The following is a 23,821-nucleotide window of genomic DNA, read 5'->3' as shown; positions in this document are numbered from 1 at the left end:
GACCATGTTGCCAGGGTCTCCTTCTCTTACAGGAGGCATTTCTGATTCCCCTGGGCTGAGTTAGAGGCTCCTCATAGATACCCATTAGCTTCTGTGAATAGCTTTGCCACCACCTCATCTCTTAGTTCACCCATAGTCCCTGTTACACTGTCAACTTCCTGAAGGCAGGGACTTGTGTCTTATCAGTAACCTCCCCACCAACTAGAATGCTTGCACATGTAGGCCCTGCATGAATGACTGATGGGTGGATGATAGATGGACGGATGGATAATGGATGGATGGATGGATGGGTAGGTAGATGGATGGATGATGGATAGATAGATGGGTGGATGGATCTATGGTGGATGAATGGATGCATGGATGATGAATGGCTACATGGGTGGATAGGTGGATGGATCCATGATGGATGGATGGTTGGATGGATGAATAGATGGATGCATGGATGATGGATGACTAGATGGATGAATGGGTGGATGGATCTATGATGGATGCATGGATGGGTGGATGGATGGATGGATGCATGGATGCATAGATGATAGATGGATGAAAAGCCCCTCACATTTCAAGCTGCTGAGGTCAATGCTCCTCATCTACATGTGGCTTCCCTGAGGTCACTGTATCTCAGGCATACATAATTCAGGGTCTAGCCAAGAAGAGAGGCAGAATATCATTGTCAGCACCAGAGGGGTGCCAGGCTGCAGCTAGCCAACAGCAGGGCTTCTGAGCAGGGCAGGAGCTTGGCGAGCATCCACTGACCTTTCCTCTCTGGATGGAGGCTCAGGTTTCAGTCTGCTGCGCAGGAAGCTGTCTTGTGGTACCAGGAGACTGATACCCTCTTTCCCCTCAGTCACATGGTGTGATCACCCAACTGCAGGGTAAAGGGCCAAATCTGGGGCCTGCAGCCATTGTTCCAAGGAGATTAGGTGTCATAAGTAGCTTGCCTATCCCCACCTCATTCTCAGAATTTCTTTTTGTTTTGTTTTTGTTACTGTGAAGGTGAAAGGTAATATTAGTCAAGGGCTGGGTTCTTGGGAAGTAGTGGACATAAGGTTAGGCAAGACCAAAGATAGCCACAGATAGGTTATTTGACAAAGCATCCCTCTCTCTGTCACCCCAGGAAGACCACAGAGCTGACAGTTTGAAGGTGGCTTTCTGCCTGACTCAGTAAGGTCCATCTTGAAAAGAGATGATTTCATGTTTTCTGTCCCGGAACACAGGGAGGAGGAGGAATTTCTTTGAGTTGCCCCGCTCTGCCCTTATTTTCCTCAAGCCCTGACTTCTCCCCTTGGAGAAGGAATTTCTTCCCTGAGATCAAGATCCAGTCCCTTGTTGTGTAATCCTTACCTATCCCTGAGGCTCATGGGTTTTGTTTCCTAATCTTGCTTCCTTCCTTTTATCAATCTCCTTTATCTTTTGGTCATCACTGCTGTGTCTGCCTGAATTCCTAGGTGCAGGGGCCCAGCCTTGTTCCCTGCATGCCTCAGGGCCCTGGGGAAAAGCTGAGATCACAGACCTGGTTGTTTATAGTGGTTTAGGTTGGAGTGCCACCAGGCACATGATCCTGAAATCCTTATTGTATTGAGTAAGACAAACCAAATGTGTATTTATCAGGATGTCAGTCCATCTGGAACATTCGAGTATTTACAAAGTGTTCTCCCTGCTCAGGCACTTAAAACCCTTCCTCTGACAACATGTTTTGCTTCTCCTTATATGACACCATCTTGGAAAACAGATCTTCCATGAGGAGTCAGGAGCTTCTACTCTTGAAATCAAGCTTCCTGTTGCCCTTTGGCAATGTGAAGCCAACAAGGAATTGTGTCTCCTTTTTATGAGGTTTCTGGGGAGTATGAGAGGTTGGTGTGCATTGTGGAATGTGTAGACTGAGATGATATTGGAAGGCTAATAAATTGTGGTATTTTAAAATTCATTTATTAAATAATTGCTGAGCACCTACTATTTGTAGGCACCAGTGATATGTCCTGAGATTTAAAACATGAAAAAATTTACTTGCCCTCGGTGTTTAAAAAAAAAAAACATGAAAAAATCACAGTCCCTCCCCCACTGGTCTACCAGAAGAGAGGACAAAAAAGAAGCAGATCATAGATCGCTTTTTTGGTTTTTTGGATTTTTTTTGAGATGGAGTCTCGCTCTGTTGCACAGACTGGAATGCAGCGGCCCACTCTTGGCTCACTGCAACCTCCACCTCCCGGGTTCAAGTGATTCTTCTGCTTCATCCTTCCAAGTAGCTGGAATTACAGGCGCTAGCTACCATGCCCAGCTAATTTTTGTATCTTTAGTAGAGATGAGGCTTCATGGTGTTGACCGGGCTGGTTTTGAACTCCTGGCCTCAAGTGATCCACCCGCCTCAGCCTCTCAAAGTGCTGGGATTACAAGCGTGAGTCACTGTGCCTTTCCAGAAGCAGATCATTTTAATACAAAGAAATACATGCCAGCCAGGTGCACAGTGGCTCACACCTGTAATCCCAGCACTTTGGAAGGCCGAGGCAGGTGGATCACTTGAGGCCAGGAGTTCAAAACCAGTCTGGCCAACATAGTGAAACCCTGTCTCTACTAAAAATACAAAAAAAAATCAGGCATGGTAGTGGGCACCTGTAATCCCTGCTACTCAGGAGGAGGTTGAGGCAAGAGAATCACTTGAACACAGAGGGGAGGTTATGTGATATTGTGCTGGCCTAGAGCCAGAACCAGAGCAAAACTATTTTATAAAATGCAAAACTGTTTTTAGATAAGTTGAAATGGCTGCCCCATTCTCCTCACAATAACTACTGTCATTGGCCTCTGTAAATAGAACTGCTAATTTGTTCTTCAAAACTATGTAAAGCTGCTTACCTTTTCTTATCAGTAACTGCCAGAATTGCTAGCCTTTGCTTACCGGCAATTGCCAGACTAAGCAGCCCAAGCTAGTTCCATCCTGGCTCCTGTGGCTTGTAATAAGTAACTAAGGTCTGTGATTTCCACCTTAACCAGATAATGTGTAAACAAATGTTTATCTTGACTTCTGTAAACCACTTAAGTAACAAACGGAATGAAAAAAGTCCCCTGGCCCTTGGAATGTCCGGAGACCCCCACCCTCATCTCTGCCCAGGAGGTAATTTACAGAATCCACCAGCCCTCGGAATGTCTGAAGCCTTTTCATCCCCATCCCCGCCCCTCACCCCCACTCCCAAGGTGGTTTTTCGGGTATAAAAAATCGTGGCACCCTCCTGTTGCCGCCACAGGTTGGAGAGACGTGAGTCCTCTGTGGTCGCCGGCATAATAAATGACCCTGCAATCTGGCATACTTTTGTCTTGTGATAACTTTCTACACTTGGTCAAATACAACAGTTGCAGTGAGCAGAGATCGTACTACTGCACTCCAGCTTGGGCAACAAGAGCAAATCTCCATCTCAAAAAAAAAAAAAAAAAAAAAAGGACTTGCCAACATTAGATATAAACAAAGTGGTCTTGGATTGTTCTGGACAGAAGGAACAAACTTTGTTCCTCATCTACAAAACACGGCTGATATATCTTCCGTTGCAGGCATGTTGTTGTTGGAATAAATAACATGCTAAATTATGAACACTCACAACAGGTGACATTTGAGCTGGATCTTGAAAGAGGAGAAGGGGTTTGCCAGGTGGAGATGGTGCACAGAGGAAGGTTACAGACGGGTGATGTCAGGACCATCCTACCCTAACAAAATGTTCTCAGCATCAAGTAAGGTTAGGAAATACTTGCAAAGTAGAAGCACCATCTAAGAATAAGGTATTGATAGCCGGGCGTGGTGGCTCAAGCCTTATAATACCAGCACTTTTGGAGGCAAAGACAGGCAGATTGAGACCATCCTGGCTACCACGATGAAACTCCATCTCTACTAAAATACAAAAAAAGAAAAAAAAACTAGCCGGGTGTGCCTGTAGTCCCAGCTACTTGGGAGGCTGAGGCAGGAGAATCGCTTGAACCGGGGAGGTAAAGGTTACAATGAGCTAAGATCGCTCCACTGCACTCCAGCCTGGGTGACAGGGGGAGACACAGTCTCAAAAAAAAAAAAAAAAAAGAAAGAATAAGGTATTGATAAATCTTTTTTTTTTTTTTTTTTGAGACGGAGTTTTGCTCTTGTTACCCAGGCTAGAGTGCAATGGCGCAATCTTGGCTCACTGCAACCTCCGCCTCCTGGGTTCAGGCAATTCTCCTGCCTCAGCCTCCTGAGTAGCTGGGATTACAGGCATGTGCCACCATGCCCAACTAATGTTTTGTATTTTTAGTAGAGACAGGGTTTCACCATGTTGACCAGGATGGTCTCGATCTCTTGACCTCGTGATCCACCTGCCTCGGCCTCCCAAAGTGCTGGGATTATAGGCGTGAGCCACCGCGCCTGGCCTGGTATTGATAAATCTTGATCAGCCATTCAAGTGAAGCCAGAGCCACCACACCCAGCTAATTTTTAAAATTTTTTGTAGAGAATTACAGCTCCCTATGCCACCAAAGAAGATTTGTAAATGGATGGTAAATAAGCCATGAAAAGTTGCTCAACATCATTAGCCATTAGGGAAATGCAAATCAAAACCATAATGAAATACACTGTGTGCCTATTAGAATAGCAAAAAAAAAATTGTTTTTTTTTTAACCTGACAATACCAAATTCTGGGAAAGATGCAGAGCAACAGGAACTCTGGCATGAGAGTGGGAGTGCAAAATGAGACAGCCACTGTGGAAGAAAGTTCAGCAGTCTCTTATAAAGTTAAACATGTTCACTGTATGTCCCACAATGTCATTCCTGGGGTTTTACTCAAAACCAGTGAAATCTCCACTCAAAGATCTCTACCTCTACAATCCACAAAAAGAAAATAAGACTTCTGGGCCGGGCGCGGTGGCTCAAGACTGTAATCCCAGCACTTTGGGAGGCCGAGGCGGGTGGATCACGAGGTCAAGAGATCGAGACCATCCTGGTCAACATGGTGAAACCCCGTCTCTACTAAAAATACAAAAAATTAGCTGGGCATGGTGGCGCGTGCCTGTAATCCCAGCTACTCAGGAGGCTGAGGCAGGAGAATTGCCTGAACCCAGGAGGTGGAGGTTGCGGTGAGCCGAGATCGCGCCATTGCACTCCAGTCTGGGTAACAAGAGCAAAACTCCGTCTCAAAAAAAAAAAAAAAGAAAAGAAAAAGAAAATAAGACTTCTACGCAAGTATTTATTGCAGCTTTATTCATAATGGTCCCATACTGTGAGCAACCCAAATGTCTATGGAAAAACAAACAGATGCTTTTACATCATAGAATGCTATATGGCTATAAAAAAGGAACAAATTGTAATATAGGCAATAACATGCATAGATTTCAAAATCATTATGTTAAGTGAAAGAAGCCAAACCACAGAAGACCACGTACTATATGATTCCATTTATGTGACATTTTGAAAAAGGCAAAGCTATAACAACAGAAGTCAAAGTAATGGTTGTAGAGATTGGAGAAGATTTGGCTAACTGACTACCAAGGAGAATGATGCATACATAAGGAGACTTTACAGAGTGTTGGGAATGTTCTACATATTAAGTGTGGTAGTGATTAAGCCATTAAATGCATTTGTCAAATCTCATCAAACTGTACACTTAAAAAGGTGAGTTTTAGCAAGATGTAGATTATATCTTAATAAACCTAAGTAACAGAAGATTCCCCTAAGCCTCTATTACCCCAAAATCAGACTCAAGAAGGTGCATCCTGAATCCCACCAGCTGTTCACAGCCTCCCTTGCGCAAGTAATAACTTGAAGACAGAGCCCATACTCGTGCCCTGATCAGATGTGATTTTCCCCACAAAGCCAGTGCCTACACTTCCATGCCTACTTCTGGCTTCCAGCCCTCAGCAGGGCAGGCTCTGCCCAAGCTCTAATTGGGACACGTAATCCCCATTTGTAACCCATTAACTTTGCCAAAGGCTCTGGTCCCTAGGGCTGAGCTTTCAGGATATCTGGCTCACCTACTACAATCTTATCATCAGGACAAGGAAGCACTTCTGCTTGTGTGCAGTGGACATCACGTAGCCTGATACGGCCCCTGAAGGTCTGTTTGGGGGGGGTCTTTCATTTCAGTGCTCCTCACATGGGTCAACTGTTCCAGTGTGCGGTGGGCCACCCGGGTTCAAGACGTCTTCACAGCTGGGAAGCTCCTGGCCTTGGCCCTGATAATCATCATGGGGATTGTACAGATATGCAAAGGTGAGTATCACAGGAACAACAGGTGCTGCCCAGCTTTCCTCCCCTTGCATGTACACATCCTCTCAGTCCAGCTTTAGAAGTGTGCATACCCTGAGATTTCCCCAATTCCAGCCTTGAGTGACCTCTCTTCTTCCCTTGCTTGACAAAAGGGAAGGAGAAATCATTTTCCTCAAGGTAGTTGGGAGTAGGGAATGTTCTCCCTAGATTGCAAAAGTCAACTCTCCCATGCTCACCTCATGGCTCTAGCACAGCTAGGTAAAGACCCCGCATCTCGGCCAAGTGCGGTGGATCCCACCTGTAATCCCAGCACTTAGGAAGTATGAGGCAGGAGAATCACTTGAGCCAAAGAGTTCAAGACTATCCTAAGCAGCATAGTGAGATCCTGTATCTACAAAAAGTTTTTAAAATTAGCCAGGCATAGTGGTGCATGCCTTATTGTCCCACTTACCCTGGAGGCTAAGGTGGGAGGATCACTTGAGCCAAGGAGTTTGAGGCTGTAGTGAGCTATGATTGTGCCACTGCACTCTAGCCTGGGCCACTGAGCAAGAGCTTGTCTCAAAAACAAAAACAAAAAAAAGACCCCAGATTTCTATATTCCTACTGCCTTTTTGCCTCAACTCCAGAGAAGCTCCCTGCATCTTCTGTTGAATCTTGTTCATATCTTAAAGTGGAGGACAGAGGAAGGTAATTTTATGTTTCAAAATTACTTATAATCTCTGTGAGAGAGAGAGAGAGAGTTCTGCATTCCTCGTGCCCCTGCCAACATTCCCCACTGGATTTGGCTCTTCCCAAGACCGAGGCTGTATTTGGTTGCCATGGGACCCATAGCACCATGGGGCTCTGCCCAGTGTCACTGCCTCATGGAGAAAGTCAGGTGACAAACAGGGAAACTTCCTACAAGCCCTGAAGCAGTGTGAGCAGCCCAGACTTCTATTCTGAGAAACGTAGTTAAGTTTCTGCTATATAATGTGCCTGATTATTTTAAACAGTTAAATTAAGTTCTTTAATGGGTTATATATTACTTTCAGGCATTTAGACTTAAGGAAATCATTGTGCTATCTTGTCAAAAATGGTGAGTCCCTCCTAAGATGGCCTCAATTCTTTTTCCTGGTCACCCTAATCTCTTTATTTCCTGTCCCAGTGCTAAACTGCAGATGAATAAATAACATAAGATCAGTTACTCTCTATCTCATTGAAACTTTAGCCAGTCAGCAGACGATTACAAGGGCCCACAGTCTATAGCACACTGTGCTAGGAGCTGGGAAGGAAGTTTAAACAGCTCTTTGCTAAAGAATTCCCGTCCTTGGGGAATCTTGAAAAGAGAGATGGCTGGGTGCGGTGGCTCACGCCTGTCATCCTAGCACTTTGGGAGGCTGAGGCAGGCGGATCACTTGAGGTTGGGAGTTTGAGACCAACCTGGCCAACATGGTGAAACCCCATCTCTACTAAAAATACAAAAAAAATTAGCGAGGCATGGTGGTGCATACCTGCAATCCCAGCTACTCGGGAGGCCGAAGCAGGAGAATGGCTTGAACCTGGGAGACGGAGGTTGCAGTGAGCCAAGATCGCGCCACTACACTCCAGGCTGGGTGACAGAGCAAACCTCTGTCTCAAAAAAAGAAAAGAGTGGACAAACACATACCTCAAAAAGAGATAGAAGAATATCAACAAAGCAAGCAGCAAAACAAGCTGGAACTAACACAGCATTATGGAAACTTACATTTCAGTGTTTCTTGTTCCGGATGCTTGCTTGTTTTTTGTTTTTGTTTTCTTTTTTTTTTTTTTTTTTTTGTGGAGACAGGGTCTTGCTCTGTCATCCACACTGGAGCGCAGTGGCACAATCATAGCTCACTGCAGCCTCAAACTGCTGGGCTCAAGTGATCCTCCCACTCAAATAGGTGAGACTACAGCCATGTACCACCATGAGTGGCTAACTTTTTAAATTTTGGGTGGAGATAGGTGTCTTGCTATGTTGCCCAGGCTGGTATCGAACTTCTGACTTCAAGCATTCCTTCTGCCTTGGCTTCCCAGATTATTTGGATTTTAGGCCTGAGCCACTGTGCCCAGCCCTGGATGCTTTCTTTATTAAAATGCAGAAACTTAGATATCAGAGAAAGTGGTCAGGAGATTATCAGTGACTCCAATCCCATATTTCCAAAGCCCATTTTACCCTAACTCTTCCTTTTAAATAACTTTGCCTTTTACAACAGGAGCATTGAGAACTGTGCTTTGAACCTAAATCCTCATTTGGACTCATAGTGTCCAGGGTCTCAGAAGTCCTGGACCTGAATTTCCCTTCTCCCTTTATCCCCATTTCTCCAATATGTTGGGTTCACTAGAGGCAAGACAGAGTTCGTATCATTGCCACAGGGAGGGGTGAGAGATGGGCCAGTGGAGGCCAGGGGCTGCTGGGCCCACGGCTCGTCTCGCTGACCAGCTTCCTGCTGCTTGTGTCCACAGGAGAATACTTCTGGCTGGAGCCAAAGAATGCATTTGAGAATTTCCAGGAACCCGACATCGGCCTCATCGCACTGGCTTTCCTTCAGGGCTCCTTTGCCTACGGAGGCTGGAACTTTTTGAATTATGTGACTGAGGAACTTGTTGATCCCTACAAGTGAGTTGAAAGAGCTGGCTATTCCCTCTCCCTTGCAGGGCCACAGCACCTACTGCTGGAAAGAGGGAGCAGGTGCCCACTACCTACCTCGCCTTCCTCAGCCCCAGTTCCGCCTGTGATCTGATCTATCCTGAAGTCGTAGTTCATTTCCCAGGAACGCAAACCATTTGCCGTTCACCCCACCAGGAGGATAAAAGGACCCAGTGACTTTCCCAGAGCAGATTAGAAGCTGAAAACTGTCCTGCAGTAACACCACTGCCTTAGAGAATGAACTGTGCCTTGAGAGGCTTCTGGGAATCTTGCTTGTTTCAGGACAGGTTAGTCTTGGTGCCTTGAGGCAGGTGGGAGAGGTGCATTGTGGAGATTCAGGTCAAAATCAACAGGTGTGCAGCATATTTCCAGCCTGAGTTGTTTTATTGCCTTCATTTTTTTTAACTTATTTTTTCTTTTTTGGTTTTGTTTTTAGAGACAGGGTCTCACTCTGTCACCCAGGCTGGAGTCTAGTGGTGCAATCATAGCTCACTGCAGCCTCAATCTCCTGGGCTCAAGCAATCCTCCCACCTCAGCCTCCTGAATAGCTGGGACTACAGGGACAGGCCACTGTGCCCACTTAATTTTTTAATTTGTAAAGATTTGGTCTCACTATGTTGCCAGGCCTGGCCTTGAACTCCTGTGCTCAAACGATCCTCCCTCTTCAGCCTCACAAAGAGCTGAGATAACAGGTGTGAACCACCATGCTCAGCCTCATTTCCTTTAAATTATCCTGCCCATAGTGAGACAAAACCCACCTCCCGGGAAAGGAAGCCTCACAGAAGGCGGCAAGGCTAAGCACATGGAGAAAGAAGACACTCCCCAGACTCCATGGCAAGGCAGGCGTCCCAGGTGCCAGCCCTTCCCCTCACCTCCTCTCCTTCTACAGGAACCTTCCCAGAGCCATCTTCATCTCCATCCCACTGGTCACATTTGTGTATGTCTTTGCCAATGTCGCTTATGTCACTGCAATGTCCCCCCAGGAGCTGCTGGCATCCAACGCCGTCGCTGTGGTAAGAAATGGAAGTCTCAGTCTCTCATACCAGGAATGTGGACATAGACTTGCCTACTGCAGCCCCATTCACTTGTCCCTGATCCATTGCCCTGTGAAAGTGGAAATCACCCCCAAGTCCTCAAGGCAGAAACCACATATGTCATTGACTAGGTATCTTTAAGTGCCCAGGAGCAAACTGGTGGCTGGGTTGTACCTAGAACAGCTACAGTGGCGGAACCAAGTCATTGCCACAGAGACCACATGGCGTGAGAAGCTAAGACATCTTCTGGCCCTTTACAGAAAAAGTTTCCCAGCTCCTAATCTAGAGCACTTTAAGCTCTAAATGTAAGGGTGGTATGAAGCAGACAGGCCCCTCCTCCGAAAGACATAATCTTGCAGAAGACATGCCATTTCTTTCTGCCTTCATCTCCAGAAGCAGAAGTCGGGTGTGCTCTTTGGGGAAGGAGACCATGCTGGTGCAAGGGGTTGGGATCCTTGCCATCTGAGAAGGACCTGGGAGGCACCTTGCTCCCTCCCGGGGCATCAGGCTGGGCCACCACCCACTCTGCCAGTCTCTTCACTGGCCTTATCTCAAAAGACTATAAAGAAAGACGTTCTCCCATCTCCTGGGGCAGCCTGTTCTTATGACCAACAGCCTTCTATTCTGAACAATCCCTCTTCAGTGATGTGCTGTAAACCTGGCTCAGGGAATATAGAAAAGGCGGGTCCCCTGCACTGCATAGTCCTTGAAGACATGAAGATTTGTCTATAGCTTCATAGCCTTTTCTTTCTCAGACTAAGGAGGGGCTCATTCTTATTGTTTTACGCCCAGTTCATCTGTTTTGATGAATTGAGAAATTCTCACCCTGTGATTCTAGATTAATCCCTATTTTGCAGTTAGGAAACGGAGGCTCGAAAATCATAGACTTTGCTCAAGGTCTCACAACTCCTAGCTGGAGGGCAAGGATTTGAGCCTGGATCTGCCTGACCCTTCCCTGTGCCCTTCCCTGTGCTAGAGAAATCAAATAATATATGTGAGGCCTGGATCACACCACCTAGCTTCCCATGCTGGCCCTCCACTTGCTGGGTGATCTTAGGCAAGCTACTTAATCCCTATGTGACTCAGTTCCTCATCCATAAAACAAGAATAGTAAGTGTTAGTTCATTATTATTATTACGACTATATACTATCTCCTTCAGTTAATTAGCCTAAAACATGTATTAACCCTTCCTGTGTAGCTGTCACAGGATGGGGGCACTCAAGGAAGTTGGCCAGAGAGAATTGGCAAGGGTGGAGATGGAAAAAATGATTTCCCAGAACGAAGTGGGAGCTAAGGGGTCAGGGAGTGGTAACCTCTCCTTCTTTGCTTATCTCCTGGTTTTCTATCCCAGACTTTTGGAGAGAAGCTTCTAGGAGTCATGGCCTGGATCATGCCCATTTCTGTTGCCCTGTCCACATTTGGAGGAGTTAATGGGTCTCTCTTCACCTCCTCTCGGTGAGTGCTGCCTGGGCCCTTCCCCGGCCAAGGGCCGCTCTGCTGTGCACTTCGCTCTGTTTGTGTATGGTGGGCTTGTCTCTGTCAGCAGGGGTCTATGTGGGCATCTGGATGGTGGGCTTGCAGAGGGGTGATTGCTCATGTGAGGGTGTGTATGTCAGTGTGGATGCTGAGGAGTGTGTGCTGCTCACGTCGTCACCTACGATGTGTGTGGTATATGGGTCCTAGGTGCTTCACATGTAGTGGTCTAATTTCAAAAGGCGCAGAAGATGGAGGAGGCTGCCAACCTGCCTGATGCGGCCCCCAGTCAGGGGCTATGGTTGGCAGCAAGACAGTATCTTGGCTGCAATCCTAGAGCCCCCATTTCTACTTGCCTGGAAACAGGCTGCTGCTGGCTGGCAAGGAACCCCATTTGGAAAGGGACCAAGAAGAAGACTTGTGCCTGGGGCCTCTGGGTCTGGCCTCCCATGAATGTTCTGGAACTAGCTGCAGGTGGGATGGGATCACCCTGATTGCCCTGAGAATACAGAGCTCCTTCCTGCTCAACAGAGAGGCAGCTGTAGAGGCCTTTTCAAGGCCACCCATGAGACTCAGGTGGAGAATGTGAAGTGAGAGGGTGGGGAAAAGTGGAAAGAAAACATTTGTCCAACAAAAGAGGCTTTTAGCCTTGACCACCACTTTGGAACTCTCTCGGAAGCCAGAACTATGAGCCGGTCCACGAGTCCCAGCTCCTGCCTCCTCACATCCAAGGACCCGGCCCTTTCTTTTGCTGTCTTCAGAATGGGCTGTTGAGACTAACAGATGTTGAATGACTTCCATTTGTGTGGTTCCAGGGATTCTCCCAGGTTCTTAGAAAGCACCCCCTGCCCTCAGGACACAGTCCTGCTCCAAAGATGAATCCCTAAGTTCAGCTGCTTCCAAAGCCATCACATCAGGGAGGAGTTCCTGTGAAATAACAAAGGAGTGTGATGTTTCTAGGGCCGAGGGCTGGAAAGAGGTGGTGTGGGTGTCCCCTGCATCCCGGGACCCTGTGACACTCACCCACAGCAACCTCGTGTGCATGTTACACAGGAGCAGTGGCAACATGGAGGCCCCCGCCGAGGCCAAGCAGTGGAAGAACAGTGACCCATGAGGCTCCCTGAGATCTATTGGAGGACAGTGACTGGCTACAGTCACTTTAGAGTGGGGTTTGTCCCTCAGGCAGGCCAAGCAGCGGTCTGCATGCATGTGGTCTAGATGTGTGTGCATGCAGGAGACGGTGGCGCATGGTGTGCTCCACCTCCGATTCAGAGGCGAGACCTCACCCACCCAGGCCTCCTCTGCTCATCTTTCCAGTTCTTTCTTCCTTCCGTCTCCTTCCCTTCTTCATCTCTCTGTCACTCCTTTGTGTTCTCGGGTATGGAGAGGATGATCCTTCCTGAGGAGTCAGAGTGTGTGGATGTGTGTTAAGCTTAATGTCATCGTCTCCTCTGTTGTCAGCTAGCTGGGCAAGGACTGTCTCTTGTGAACTTGACACTTGCAAATGCTGTTGGATCTGGACAATTACACTTGGTCCTGTCTGCATGTCGAGGAGGGACGTGAATGCAGGACCCTGGCTATGTGCACGATGAGCCCCACAGAGCACTGGTGCATGAAGCTGCCCTGTAGAGGGACGATAGCATGGGAGAGGGGACGGGGATGCGTATGGCTGCATGAAACTAGTGACACTGGCCTAGGGAGTTCATGAGGGTTACTGCTTATGGATACTTGGGGATACAGTCAACTCCACACTTCTGATGAGATGCTGCTGTTAGCTTCAGTCTACTCCATACACAAATTACAAAGTAAGTAACAATTCTCCTCTGAACTCCCAGTGTGCTGAATCTGTGCCTTTTTGTTTTTATAAGCTATACCCTTCCTCTCATCTCTTAGGTGAGCCTTTCCCTAGGAAAAAGAAGAAAAAAGTGGTCCAATTTGCACTGATGTGTAAATGACTGTTAACAGGTTCTAATATTCCCTTTTCTCTTAGGAGAGTAAAAGGGAAGAAGGGCTGATTTTTATGTTCAAGTTTCATATTCATATGTATATAATAGATGTATATATTTTCAAGGTACTTGTGATGTTTCAATACATTGATATAACGTATAAAAATAAAATGAGAGTAATTGAGATATTCCATCTCCTTTAATATTTTCTCTTTATGCTGGAACATTCAAATTATTCTCTTAAAAAATTTTTTTTTAAATAACTTTTGGGGCTGGGCATGGTGGTTCATGCCTGTAATCCCAGCACTTTGGGGGGCCAAGGTGGGAGGATTGCTTGAGCCCAGTAGTTCGAGACCAGCATGGGCAACAAGGCAAGACCCTGTCACTACAAAAAAAAAATAAGAAAGAAAAATAAGTAAAAAATAAAATTGATTTAAACATCAATATCCTAGTTGTGATAATATAATTTTGCAGCATGTTACCGATGGAGGAAACTGGGCAAAAAATACATAGGATCTCTCTTTATTATTTCTTACAACTGTACTTGGTTATAAGATTCACTGAATGTGAATCTATAATTATTTCAAAATGGAAAGTTTCATTTTTTTAAGTTAACTGAGCATGGTGATATGTACAGTGCCAGCTACTCAGGAGGCTGAGGCTAGAGGATTACTTGGCTAAAGGAATTGGAGGCTGCAGTAAGCTTTAATCAACACTGTACTCCAACCTGGGTAACAGAGCAAGACCCCATCTCTAAAAATTGGAAAAATAAAAAGTTTAATTTTTTAAAGTTAAAAAAATCCTTATTCTGAGTATAAATATTCCTTCTTTTTTATTCTTTTTTTCTTTTCCTTTTTTTTTTTTTTTTTTTTTTTGAGACAGGGTCTCACTTTGTCACCCAGGCAGGAGTACAGTGGTACAAATACAGTTTACTGCAGCCCCAACCTCCCAGGCTAAAGTGATCCTCCCACTTCAGCCCCCTAGTAGCTGGAACTACAGGCATGCTGTACCACACCTGGCTAATTTTTGTATTTTTTTGTAGAGATGGGGTTTCACCATGTTGTCCAGGCTGAATTTTAGAATTCTTTCAAATTTTTCTGTAGTGTATAAGGAAGAAAATTAAAGTTAATCATAATCTCACCACCCAGAGATAATCAGTTAGCATTTTAATGTATTTTACAGGCCCATAAATAATCTTAAAATTAGTTGGCATTTGGATGTCGTGGTGCACACCCATAGTCTCAGCTACTTGGGAGGCTGAGACAGGAGGATCATTTGAGTTTGGGAGGTCAAGGCTGCAGTGAGCCATCATTGTGCCATTGCACTCCAGCCTGGGCAATAGAGCAAGACCGTGTCTCAAAAAAAAAAAATTAATTTCCATTATAGTTTTCTATCCTGTTTTTTCATTTGATGCTATATTGTAAGCATGTTCTCATATAATCGGTTTTTTTCAAAAACATTGTGACTACATAATGTTCCTTTTTTTTGGGACAGGGTTTCACTCTGTCATCCAAGCTGGAGTGCAGTGGCATGATCTCAACTTACTGCAACCACCACCTCCCAGGTTCAGGTGATTCTCCTACCTCAGCCTCCCGAATACCTGGATTACAGGCGTCTGCCACCACATCTGGCTAATTTTTGTATTTTTAGAAGAGACGGGGTTTCTCCATGTTGGCCAGGCTGATCTCGAACTCCTGACCTCAGGTAATCTGGCCACTTCCGCCTCCCATAGTGCTGGGATTACAGGTGTGAGCCACCCATAACATTCCATCGTATGCCAAATTTATTTAATCAATCTCCTATTTTTAGGCACTTAGGACATTTCCATGTTTTTTCTTTTTTTTTTTTTTTGACACAGGTTTTCACCCTGTCGCCTAGGGTGGAGCGCAGTGGCACAGTCACAGCTCACTGCCGCCTCAGTATCCCAGGCTCACATGATCCTGCCACCTCAGCCTCCTGAGTAACTAGAACAACAGGCACATGCCACCATGCTTGGCTAACTTTTTTTATTTTTATTTTTTGTAGAGACAAGGGTCTTGCTATTTTGCCCAGGCTCGAGCTTCCAGGTTCAAATGATTCTCCCACCTCAGCCTGCCAAAGTGCTGGGATTACAGCTGTTAGATACCATGCCCAGCCAGGATATAAATTTGTTTAACTCAATCCCACAAGACAGGATATAAACTTTAAGTACAATTTACATACCATAAAACACGCAGACTGGGTATGGTAGCTTATGCCTGTCATCCCAACAGTTTGGGAACCCAAGGTGGGAGGATCATTAGAGCCCAGAAGTTTGAGACCAGCCTGGGCAACATGACAAGACCCTGCCTCTATTTTTTGAAAAAGACAGATCATAGACCAGCTGTGGTGGCTCACGCCTGTAATCCCAACATTTTGGGAGGCCAAGGTGGGCAGATTACCGGAGGTCGGGAGTTCGAGACCAGCATGACCAACACGGAGAAACCCTGTTTCTACTAAAAATACAAAATTCGCTGGGTGTTGTGGCACATGCCTGTAATCCCAGCTACTTGGGAGGCTGAGGCAGAAGAATCGTTTGAACCCGGAAGGCGGAGGTTGTGGTGAGCCAAGATTGCGCCATTGCACTCCAGCCTGGGCAACAGGAGCAAAACTCCATCTCAAAAAAAAAAAAAAAAAAAGCTCATCATAAACATTCATTTTGATGAGTTTTGTAGGGATATTTTTATTTGTGTTTGTTCGTTTTTGCTTTTTATTGTTGTTTTTTAGAGCCAGAGTCTCACTATTTTGCCCAGGCTGGCTTTGAATTCCTGGGCTCAAGCAATCCTCCTACTTCAGCTTCCCAAATAGCTGGAAATATAAGTGTGTGCCACTGCACCTGACTTCAGTTTGATGAATTTTCACAATTCTAGACAGCCATGTAACCACTACCCAAAGCAAGTTGTAGAACATTTCCACCACCAATTCCCTGCTCCCACAGAGACAACTACTCTTTGAGCAGGATAAGAGTGTTTTTAAAGCTTTCCATATGCAGTTCAGTCCGAGTGTATCGGGGAATCTGCATCCTTTGAGGATGTGAGGAATACTTTTAAAGAGATGAAGACTTTAGGCAACAGACAGAGGCTGTTCCTGCAGGCTTCTGGGCATTGGGAGCACCCAACTAAGTGACAGTACAATCATCAGTAACCCTGAGCCACCCATACCACATTCAGGGGCTCACATAACCGGGGTTCATCCACTTTTCCACTGGCTGCCTCTGGTTTGCCTGCACCTGCGTTTGTCACACAGGTTCTGTGACTGGTGGGGTGGAAAGTATGCATGTGAAGGCAGGTGGCTGGTTGGAGCGGGGATGCCCTGTGTGGGCAGAAGGTAGGCATGGATGAAGGAGCTTGGGCTTGATGGTCCAGGGGTTATCCCAGGCTGATCTGCTTTTCTCCCTTCCAGGCTGTTCTTCGCTGGAGCCCGAGAGGGCCACCTTCCCAGTGTGTTGGCCATGATCCACGTGAAGCGCTGCACCCCAATCCCAGCCCTGCTTTTCACAGTAAGGGCCCTTCCTGCTGTAACTGTCCACATACCTCCCTCTCTTTGTGCCTAGCCTAAGCTGGGAGTTCATGCTTTTCACACACACCCCTGTTACCCTTCCGGTCTGCTGCTAGGTCTCACTGGATCTAGATGATCTGGCAAATGATACTCATCAGCTTTGTTAATATCAAGAGATATAGCAAGGGAAGATCCTGAGTCCTGAAATACCAAAGGCTCTCGGGCTGACTTATTTCCATTCTCCCATCCTTTTGGGTCAGACTGAACTGACTACCTCAGGATTCAACAGCCTCGAAAAAATATGTCTCCCTTGACTCTCCTCACACCTATTACTGCAGGGTTGTGACACTGGCCTCTGCTCCCGGCTGGTCCCTGCATACACCCACTCTCCCCATCAAGCTTCAGGGCAGCCTGCCAGTCTCCTGGTAAGCATCACCGAAATGAATTTAGTGTTAAGGGTACACCAAATAAGAAAAGTCATAGAGGAAGACTGATAAACTGAAAATTGTGAAAAGGAAACTTGGGACAGGAAAGAGATGGGAGTAAAATGTCCCCAGAGTAGAATCATTTAGACAGAGCTAAAGGAAGGAATAAAGACTTGTCCCCGTAGTCTTTCAAGTTATTTTTATTTTCCTTCTGGACCCTGAATAGAACACCGAAAATGACTTTGGTCCACTGGCAAAGCAGTTAGAAATGAAAATAACAGAGCTCTTGGGAGTCAAGAGCATTGTGCAGTGCAGCATTGGGGGAATTGCAGAATGTGCAGATGTAGGATGAAGGTCACCTTGCCTGGCTGGTTGTGGAAGGTGGCTGGAGAAGACAGTACTCCCAGTGGGACACACACATTTTTTTTTTTTTTTCAGTTAGAGCTATTGGTGCAGTAGAAGGCACAGGCCACAAGAACCATCTCGATTATTTTAACTCTCGGCTCTCACAGAAGAACAGAATCTGTTGTTGACCTTCACAAGTTATCAGAAGGGAGAAGCGTGGTTCCAGGAGAGCCACAGGGATGATTTTGAAGTTGGAAAATAGACTCTGTCAAGAAAACCTCATAGGGATGTTATGAGGGTTAAGTGAGTTAATCTTTGCAGAATGCTGAAAATAGGGACCTGGCACACAGTAAGTGCTATATAACCAGTTTTGAAATTAATAAAGAAAAGGAAGGAAGAAAAATAGATGACTCAGCCAGAAGATAAGGATGAGGGCAAGAATAAAGCCTTAATCTGCTGTTAACAATCTTCCCTAAGGGATTTTTAAAAATGAAGTTTGCTTGAGCTATAAAAATGAGACAGAGGCTGACGCCAAGCCAGGTGATACCAGTGTGGCCAGTCTGGCTGCTTATGGCCAGTATCCATTCTGATTGGTTAGTGCCTGTACCATACCAGTGGTTAAATATTTGGATTATCACCCCTGTAATAAGAACTTCCTAGCAATAAAGATGTTGTAACATCCTGAGTTACTAGGGGAGGTTGTGAAGTCTCCAATTCGAAACATCCATTATACAATGGCATAGTCTGCCTGGAGGCTGGGGGACAGCCCCTAATCTATAATACCAGTCTCTGAATATCTTTCTGATCACTGACGAGCTCCTCCCACTTCCCCAGTGTATCTCCACCCTGCTGATGCTGGTCACCAGTGACATGTACACACTCATCAATTATGTGGGCTTCATCAACTACCTCTTCTATGGGGTCACGGTTGCTGGACAGATCGTCCTTCGCTGGAAGAAGCCTGATATCCCCCGCCCCATCAAGGTGAGAGAACCTCCCTTTGGGGTCCCCTCCCCTTCCTCTGTGGTTCTAGCTGCAGCTCAGATTTTTAAATCACCACTGTTCTCAGCTGCTGACCACACACCATCATCTCGGATGGTAGCAGATCCTTTGGGAAGCAAGGGCCATGTGTGAATGGGACCACAATTTCCATTCTCCACTGGGGACGAGACCAGAGCAGAATGCAGCTGGGGAATAAGTCAGAACAAATGTTACTTTCATCATGTCATTCCTTTGTTTCCTACCAGTCTAAGCCTTAAACTCCAGCTGATTTTTCAAGGCTCTCTTATCTCCCCAGCACTTCCTTCCTGTCCCTCCAGATAGCTGGGTTCACTCTGTGCTATGTCTCCATCCCAGAATGAGTTTCCTCTTCCCATCTGCCCATCTAAATTTTAACTGTTTTCCAAATGGGCCTCAAGTACTTCCTCTTTCTTGAAGTTTTCCAATCCACTGCAACCTTCCATGATCTTCCCTTTTTATTTTTTATTTTATTATTTTTAAAGATGGGGTTTCACCATATTGGTCAGACTGATCTCGAACTCCTGACCTCAGGTGATCCGCCCACCTCAGCCTCCCAAAGTGCTGGGATTACAGGCGTGAGCCACCGCACCCGGCATGATCTTCCCTTTTTAAACTCCCACAGCCCTACACATAGTAGGGTGCTCAGTGAACCTAATATTGCTACAAGATATAACTCTATGATAGGAATTAATGGGATTGCTTGGAACAAGACATGTTAGAGCATTATGAGTTCTACAAATTAAAAGAATAGAGTATACTCTGGAGCTATTTGAACAATCCTATTGTAGAAACAGTGACTAGATGCTTCTAGATTCTTCCAGCTGAAAAATCAAAGGCTCTCTAAATCTGTCAGTTCCTCACTGGCATTTCCACCACCATTTTCTACTCTCACGCTTAGAAAACCTGCTAGAGGGAAGAGGAGGTAGAATAACCCCATGTCCCCATCACATACATCCCTTCTCAGTGAGGAAAACAAGGAAGAGAAAGCAGCCAAATCAGGACTGCCCTTGGAGCTATGAAGAGGAGACTCTCAGGAACTCCCGACCTGTGGCCCATAAGGGGCTGGCATTTGCCATGCTGTGCCCACATAAGGGCCCTGCATAGAAGTGGGCGAGGAGCAGGGAGCCTGAGTGACTTGGATCGTCTCCTCCCTGCACCTTGTGCATTGCTACACCTCCCCTCCACTCTAGGACCTCAGCAGACACACACCCTGTACCAGCAAGCTTCTCCATCTCAATGGGCTTCTCTGGCTGCCCTGGGCACATGACATGCATGATAAGACCTTGTCTAATCACACCCAGGAGCGAGGACATGAGCAAGGAGGATCCTTTCCTCGTTAGCCCCTCCCCATCCTCTTCCTGTCTGACCACCCATGTTCATCAACATTTGCTGATACAGCCCCTGCCCTACCAGGGATGGGTGTGGGGGCCACAGAGCTGAAGGAAGTCCAGCCTTTACCCTTGAGGATGTGTCTCTGTGGGTGAAGAAGAGAGAGAATGCCCCAGTCCCTAGTCCTGGGGGCCACGGGGCCTACACCATTCACATGCCTCATGCCTCTGCCCCACAGATCAACCTGCTGTTCCCAATCATCTACTTGCTGTTCTGGGCCTTCCTGCTGGTCTTCAGCCTATGGTCAGAGCCTGTGGTGTGTGGCATTGGCCTGGCCATCATGCTGACAGGAGTGCCTGTCTATTTCCTCGGTGTTTACTGGCAACACAAGCCCAAGTGCTTCAGTGACTTCATTGGTGAGTTGTTGGAGGCCCTGGCTGGCTTGAGGGCCTCCTGGTCTGGAATACAGTGGTCAGTGATGGGGCAGGGGAGCCTCCAGGGTCAGGAGGCCTAGGCTCACCTTCTCCTCAGACCACAGAGCTCTGGAGAAGTCCAGAGCAGGGGAAGCAGATGCCTTTTCCCAGAGACCACTTAGGGAGGAGAATAGCTGGCGTTTCTACACAGACCTTAGACCTGCAAGAATTGGCAACCTGGGCTGGGCACAGTGGCTCATGCCTGTAATCCCAAACCTCTGGGAGGCTGAGACAGAGGATCACTTGAGACCAGCCTGGTCAACATTGCAAGACCCCACCTCTATTATTACAAATTTTTAAATAAAATGGGCAACCTGTCAGCCATCCTGTGAGAGCTGCTCCAGGCTGGGTAGAGACCCCCCTGGATTGAGGGGTCAGTGGGCACAGGGAAGGTGGAAGACTGGGGCCTTCATGAGCAAAGAACAGCTGGTAGAAGTTGCAAGAGGCAGACCAGGTGGCAAGGATTCCCCTCAAGGCACTGACTACTCTGAGGAGGCAGAATCTGGGGCGGGAGAGCTGGGAAGGGCCGGGGCCTCTTGGCCGGGGTTGGTGGGATGCTCAGCATTGGCCTGGTTTCTGTGTGATCTCCTCCCACAGAGCTGCTAACCCTGGTGAGCCAGAAGATGTGTGTGGTCGTGTACCCCGAGGCAGAGAGGGGCTCAGAGACAGAGGAGACTCATGAGGACATGGAGGAGCAGCAGCAGCCTATATACCAACCCACTCCCCCCAAGGACAAGGATGTGGGGGGGCAGCCCCAGCCCTGAGGACCACCATCCCTCAGCTGGCTACTCCCTCCTTCTTCCTGCTTCCATCCTGCCTCCCTGTCTGGGTCCCCCCAACACACACGAGTACACACACACCCCTCTCTCTACTTTCATCAGGCAGTGGTAGGACCTGGGCGTGAGTGGTGAGAAACTGTAAACAAAAACTGACATTCGTACCCAAAGAACCAGCCTCTCACCCCAGGGCCCATGTCCCAGGCCCCACCCAGTGCTGCCCACGATCCCAGCTGCAGGAGGAGAGGGGAGATGCCAAGGATGGCCTGCAGGACCTCCCTCCGGGCCATGCCCTCAGCTGCCTCATCAGGAACCGGAGCTCATTACTGCCTGCCCTCCCAGGGAGGCCCCCTTCAGAAAGGAGAGGCGGCCACAGGGGCTGCTTTGGGGAGGGACAGGCTCAAGCAATTCTGTCCCCATCAAGGGGTCTGCTGGAGAGACCCAAGACCCTATCTGTTCACCAGGGACCCAAAATCCAAGGGGATGTTTCCCTCTGCCCTCTTTCCTGCCCCTCCCCATCATACCTGCTCCCAACCCAGCCTGGGCTCCCTGTCCAGAGTTCGCTTCCCCTGGGGACGCCACCTCCCAGAGCTAAGGACCAAGGAGAAGAACGGCCCCACGAGACCCAAGCCAGGCCGGTTGAGGAACATATTGAGAAAGGCTCAGATTGCAGAAACCCAGCCTTGCCCCTGCCCCTGCCTCCTGCATACTGCCCCCAACATGATGCCAAAGCTTCTAGGAGGCCAGAAAGGCTTCTGATTTTTAGTGTAGTGGGCATCTCTCTTATGATGAAGCCGCTCAGCAACTGCAGCTCCCCGCCCACCGGGGAAGGAGCAGTCCCCTGCTATCCCTGTGGCCATGCCCCCGCACAGCCAGCACCACTGTCCCCACAATGCCCTTCTCCTCTCTGGGCCTTGGCTCGGGACCGGGTGTGAAGGATCCCCAAGCCCTTCAGCCCTGAGATCGGAGCCAAATCAGCCTTAAGTCACCTCCCATCCAAGAACTGGGCCTAAAAATACTCCCCTATTTCTAACCCTCAAGACGGATCTGATATTAAATGCCTTCCTTGGGAGGAAGGGCGCTTGCCCCTCCCCAGAGGTACCCATTCCATACCCTGGGGAGAGCGTTGGCTAAAGGCCAGTTCCTCTCCCATCAGTCCCCAACTCCAATAGCCCCTCCCTCTTTGCAGGTCTGAGGGGCAGGATGACAGGGCAGTGACAGCAGGGAGCCCACTCTGGAGGTCCTCAGAAAAGGCCCTCCTCTGTGACAGGCGGCTTCTGACCTTTCCCTGAGCTCCCAAGGAAGGCCATGGAGTTTGCTGTGGGCCCTGCAGCCTCCCCAGCCACTCCTGCTGCACTAAGGACTTAGGATCCTTTTATCACAAAACTCGATTCTCTCTCCAACCCCCAATGCTGTCTGCTTAAACTGGAATACACAGGCACCCTTCCTGGCCCACTTGGTGCTGCCCAGCTTCCCCGCCCAGCTTGCCCACCCCATAGTTGGTGATATGCTGAGTTTGGTCTGAGTTGTGACCCCTTCAGAGTACATGCCCGGGAGGCTGGGGCTGGCCCTGGAGGGTCAGGGGACCATCTTCTTGTTCCCTCTCTTCTCATTCCTCCAACTTCCTCCCCTCCTTCAATTATTATTTTTTTGTAAAGTTGATGCCTTACTTTTTGGATAAATATTTTTGAAGCTGGTATTTCTATTTCTTTTGGATTTTTTAATGTAAGGTTGTTTTTGGGGGGTGGAGTCAGAACCTTGATGATAATTTCTTTCGCTTTGTGTAGGTTTTAGGGATTTGTTTTGTGGAGAAGTTGTTTTTTTTCTTTTGATGTAATAAAATTTAAAATGGAAACGAAGTTGGTGGTGGTGATGATTAAGTGGCCTTTTGAGACAGAGTCACCAGGCATTTCCTTTTAGGAGATCTTGCCAGTTTCCTTCCAGAATAACAGTCCTAAAAGCTCTCCATAGCTTCTAGCTATCCTAGGGACTCACATTCTAAACCAAAAGCAACATCAAAAGACAACAGATTTACAGATCTCAGTTTGCTGTAATTCCGGAATCAGGCAACACTTCCTTCCATGAAATAGAATCCATGTTCCAAAGAGCTGAGCAGAAGAGGTTGGCTTTACAGACGGGGAAGGGCTGGAGGAAGCTGGTTAGTCACTTTTCAAAGTTGCTTTTCTTGGCTGGGCACACTGGCTCACTCCTGTAATCCCAGCACTTTGGGAGGCCGAGGAGGGAGGATCTCTTGAGCCCAGGAGTTTGAGACCAGCCTGGGCAATACAGCAAGACCTCGTCTCTATTAAAAAAAAAAGAAAGAAAGCTGGGCGGGGTGCTATGTGCCTGCAGCCCCAGCTACTTGGGAGGCTGAGGCCAGAAGGAGGATGGGTTGAGCCTGGGAGGTCGAGGCTGCAGTAAGCAATGATTGCGCTACTGTACTCCAGCCTGGGCAGAAGAGCAAGCCCCTGCCTCAAAAACAAAACCAAGTTACTTTTCTTACAAGGTGGGGACAGAGAGACAGAGCAATAGAAAAATAACTGATTAGTTAACATCAGGATTCTTCAGGCTACCTTGTTTTGTGTAAAGATTACAGAAGAGTAAACTTCATTATCATGCCCACTG

General features: G+C 47.4%; 1 protein-coding gene across 2 annotated transcripts in view; it reads left to right on the top strand.

The window, feature by feature from the left end:
* The window catches only part of SLC7A8 (solute carrier family 7 member 8), a 60,362-nt gene extending 37,307 nt beyond the window's left edge, over positions 1-23,055 (top strand). Inside the window, exons 4-11 of one of the 2 annotated variants that reach the window (XM_032265445.1) lie at positions 6,089-6,214; positions 8,675-8,828; positions 9,748-9,871; positions 11,245-11,348; positions 16,733-16,829; positions 18,433-18,582; positions 20,186-20,363; positions 21,018-23,055. In XM_032265445.1, coding sequence (XP_032121336.1) covers positions 6,089-6,214; positions 8,675-8,828; positions 9,748-9,871; positions 11,245-11,348; positions 16,733-16,829; positions 18,433-18,582; positions 20,186-20,363; positions 21,018-21,184 — 1,100 coding nt within the window. In that variant the 3' untranslated portion in view covers positions 21,185-23,055. The remainder of the gene's footprint in view (positions 1-6,088; positions 6,215-8,674; positions 8,829-9,747; positions 9,872-11,244; positions 11,349-16,732; positions 16,830-18,432; positions 18,583-20,185; positions 20,364-21,017) is intronic. The other variant, XM_032265446.1, reaches the window with a different exon arrangement.
* The last annotated feature ends 766 nt before the right edge of the window (positions 23,056-23,821 follow it).

This window comes from Sapajus apella, unplaced genomic scaffold (assembly GCF_009761245.1).
Source record: "Sapajus apella isolate SASKATOON/1434 unplaced genomic scaffold, GSC_monkey_1.0 scaffold151, whole genome shotgun sequence".
Lineage (NCBI taxonomy): Eukaryota > Metazoa > Chordata > Mammalia > Primates > Cebidae > Sapajus > Sapajus apella.
Note: the sequence above shows the minus strand (reverse complement) of the source record. Positions and strands in the feature narration are given on the sequence as shown.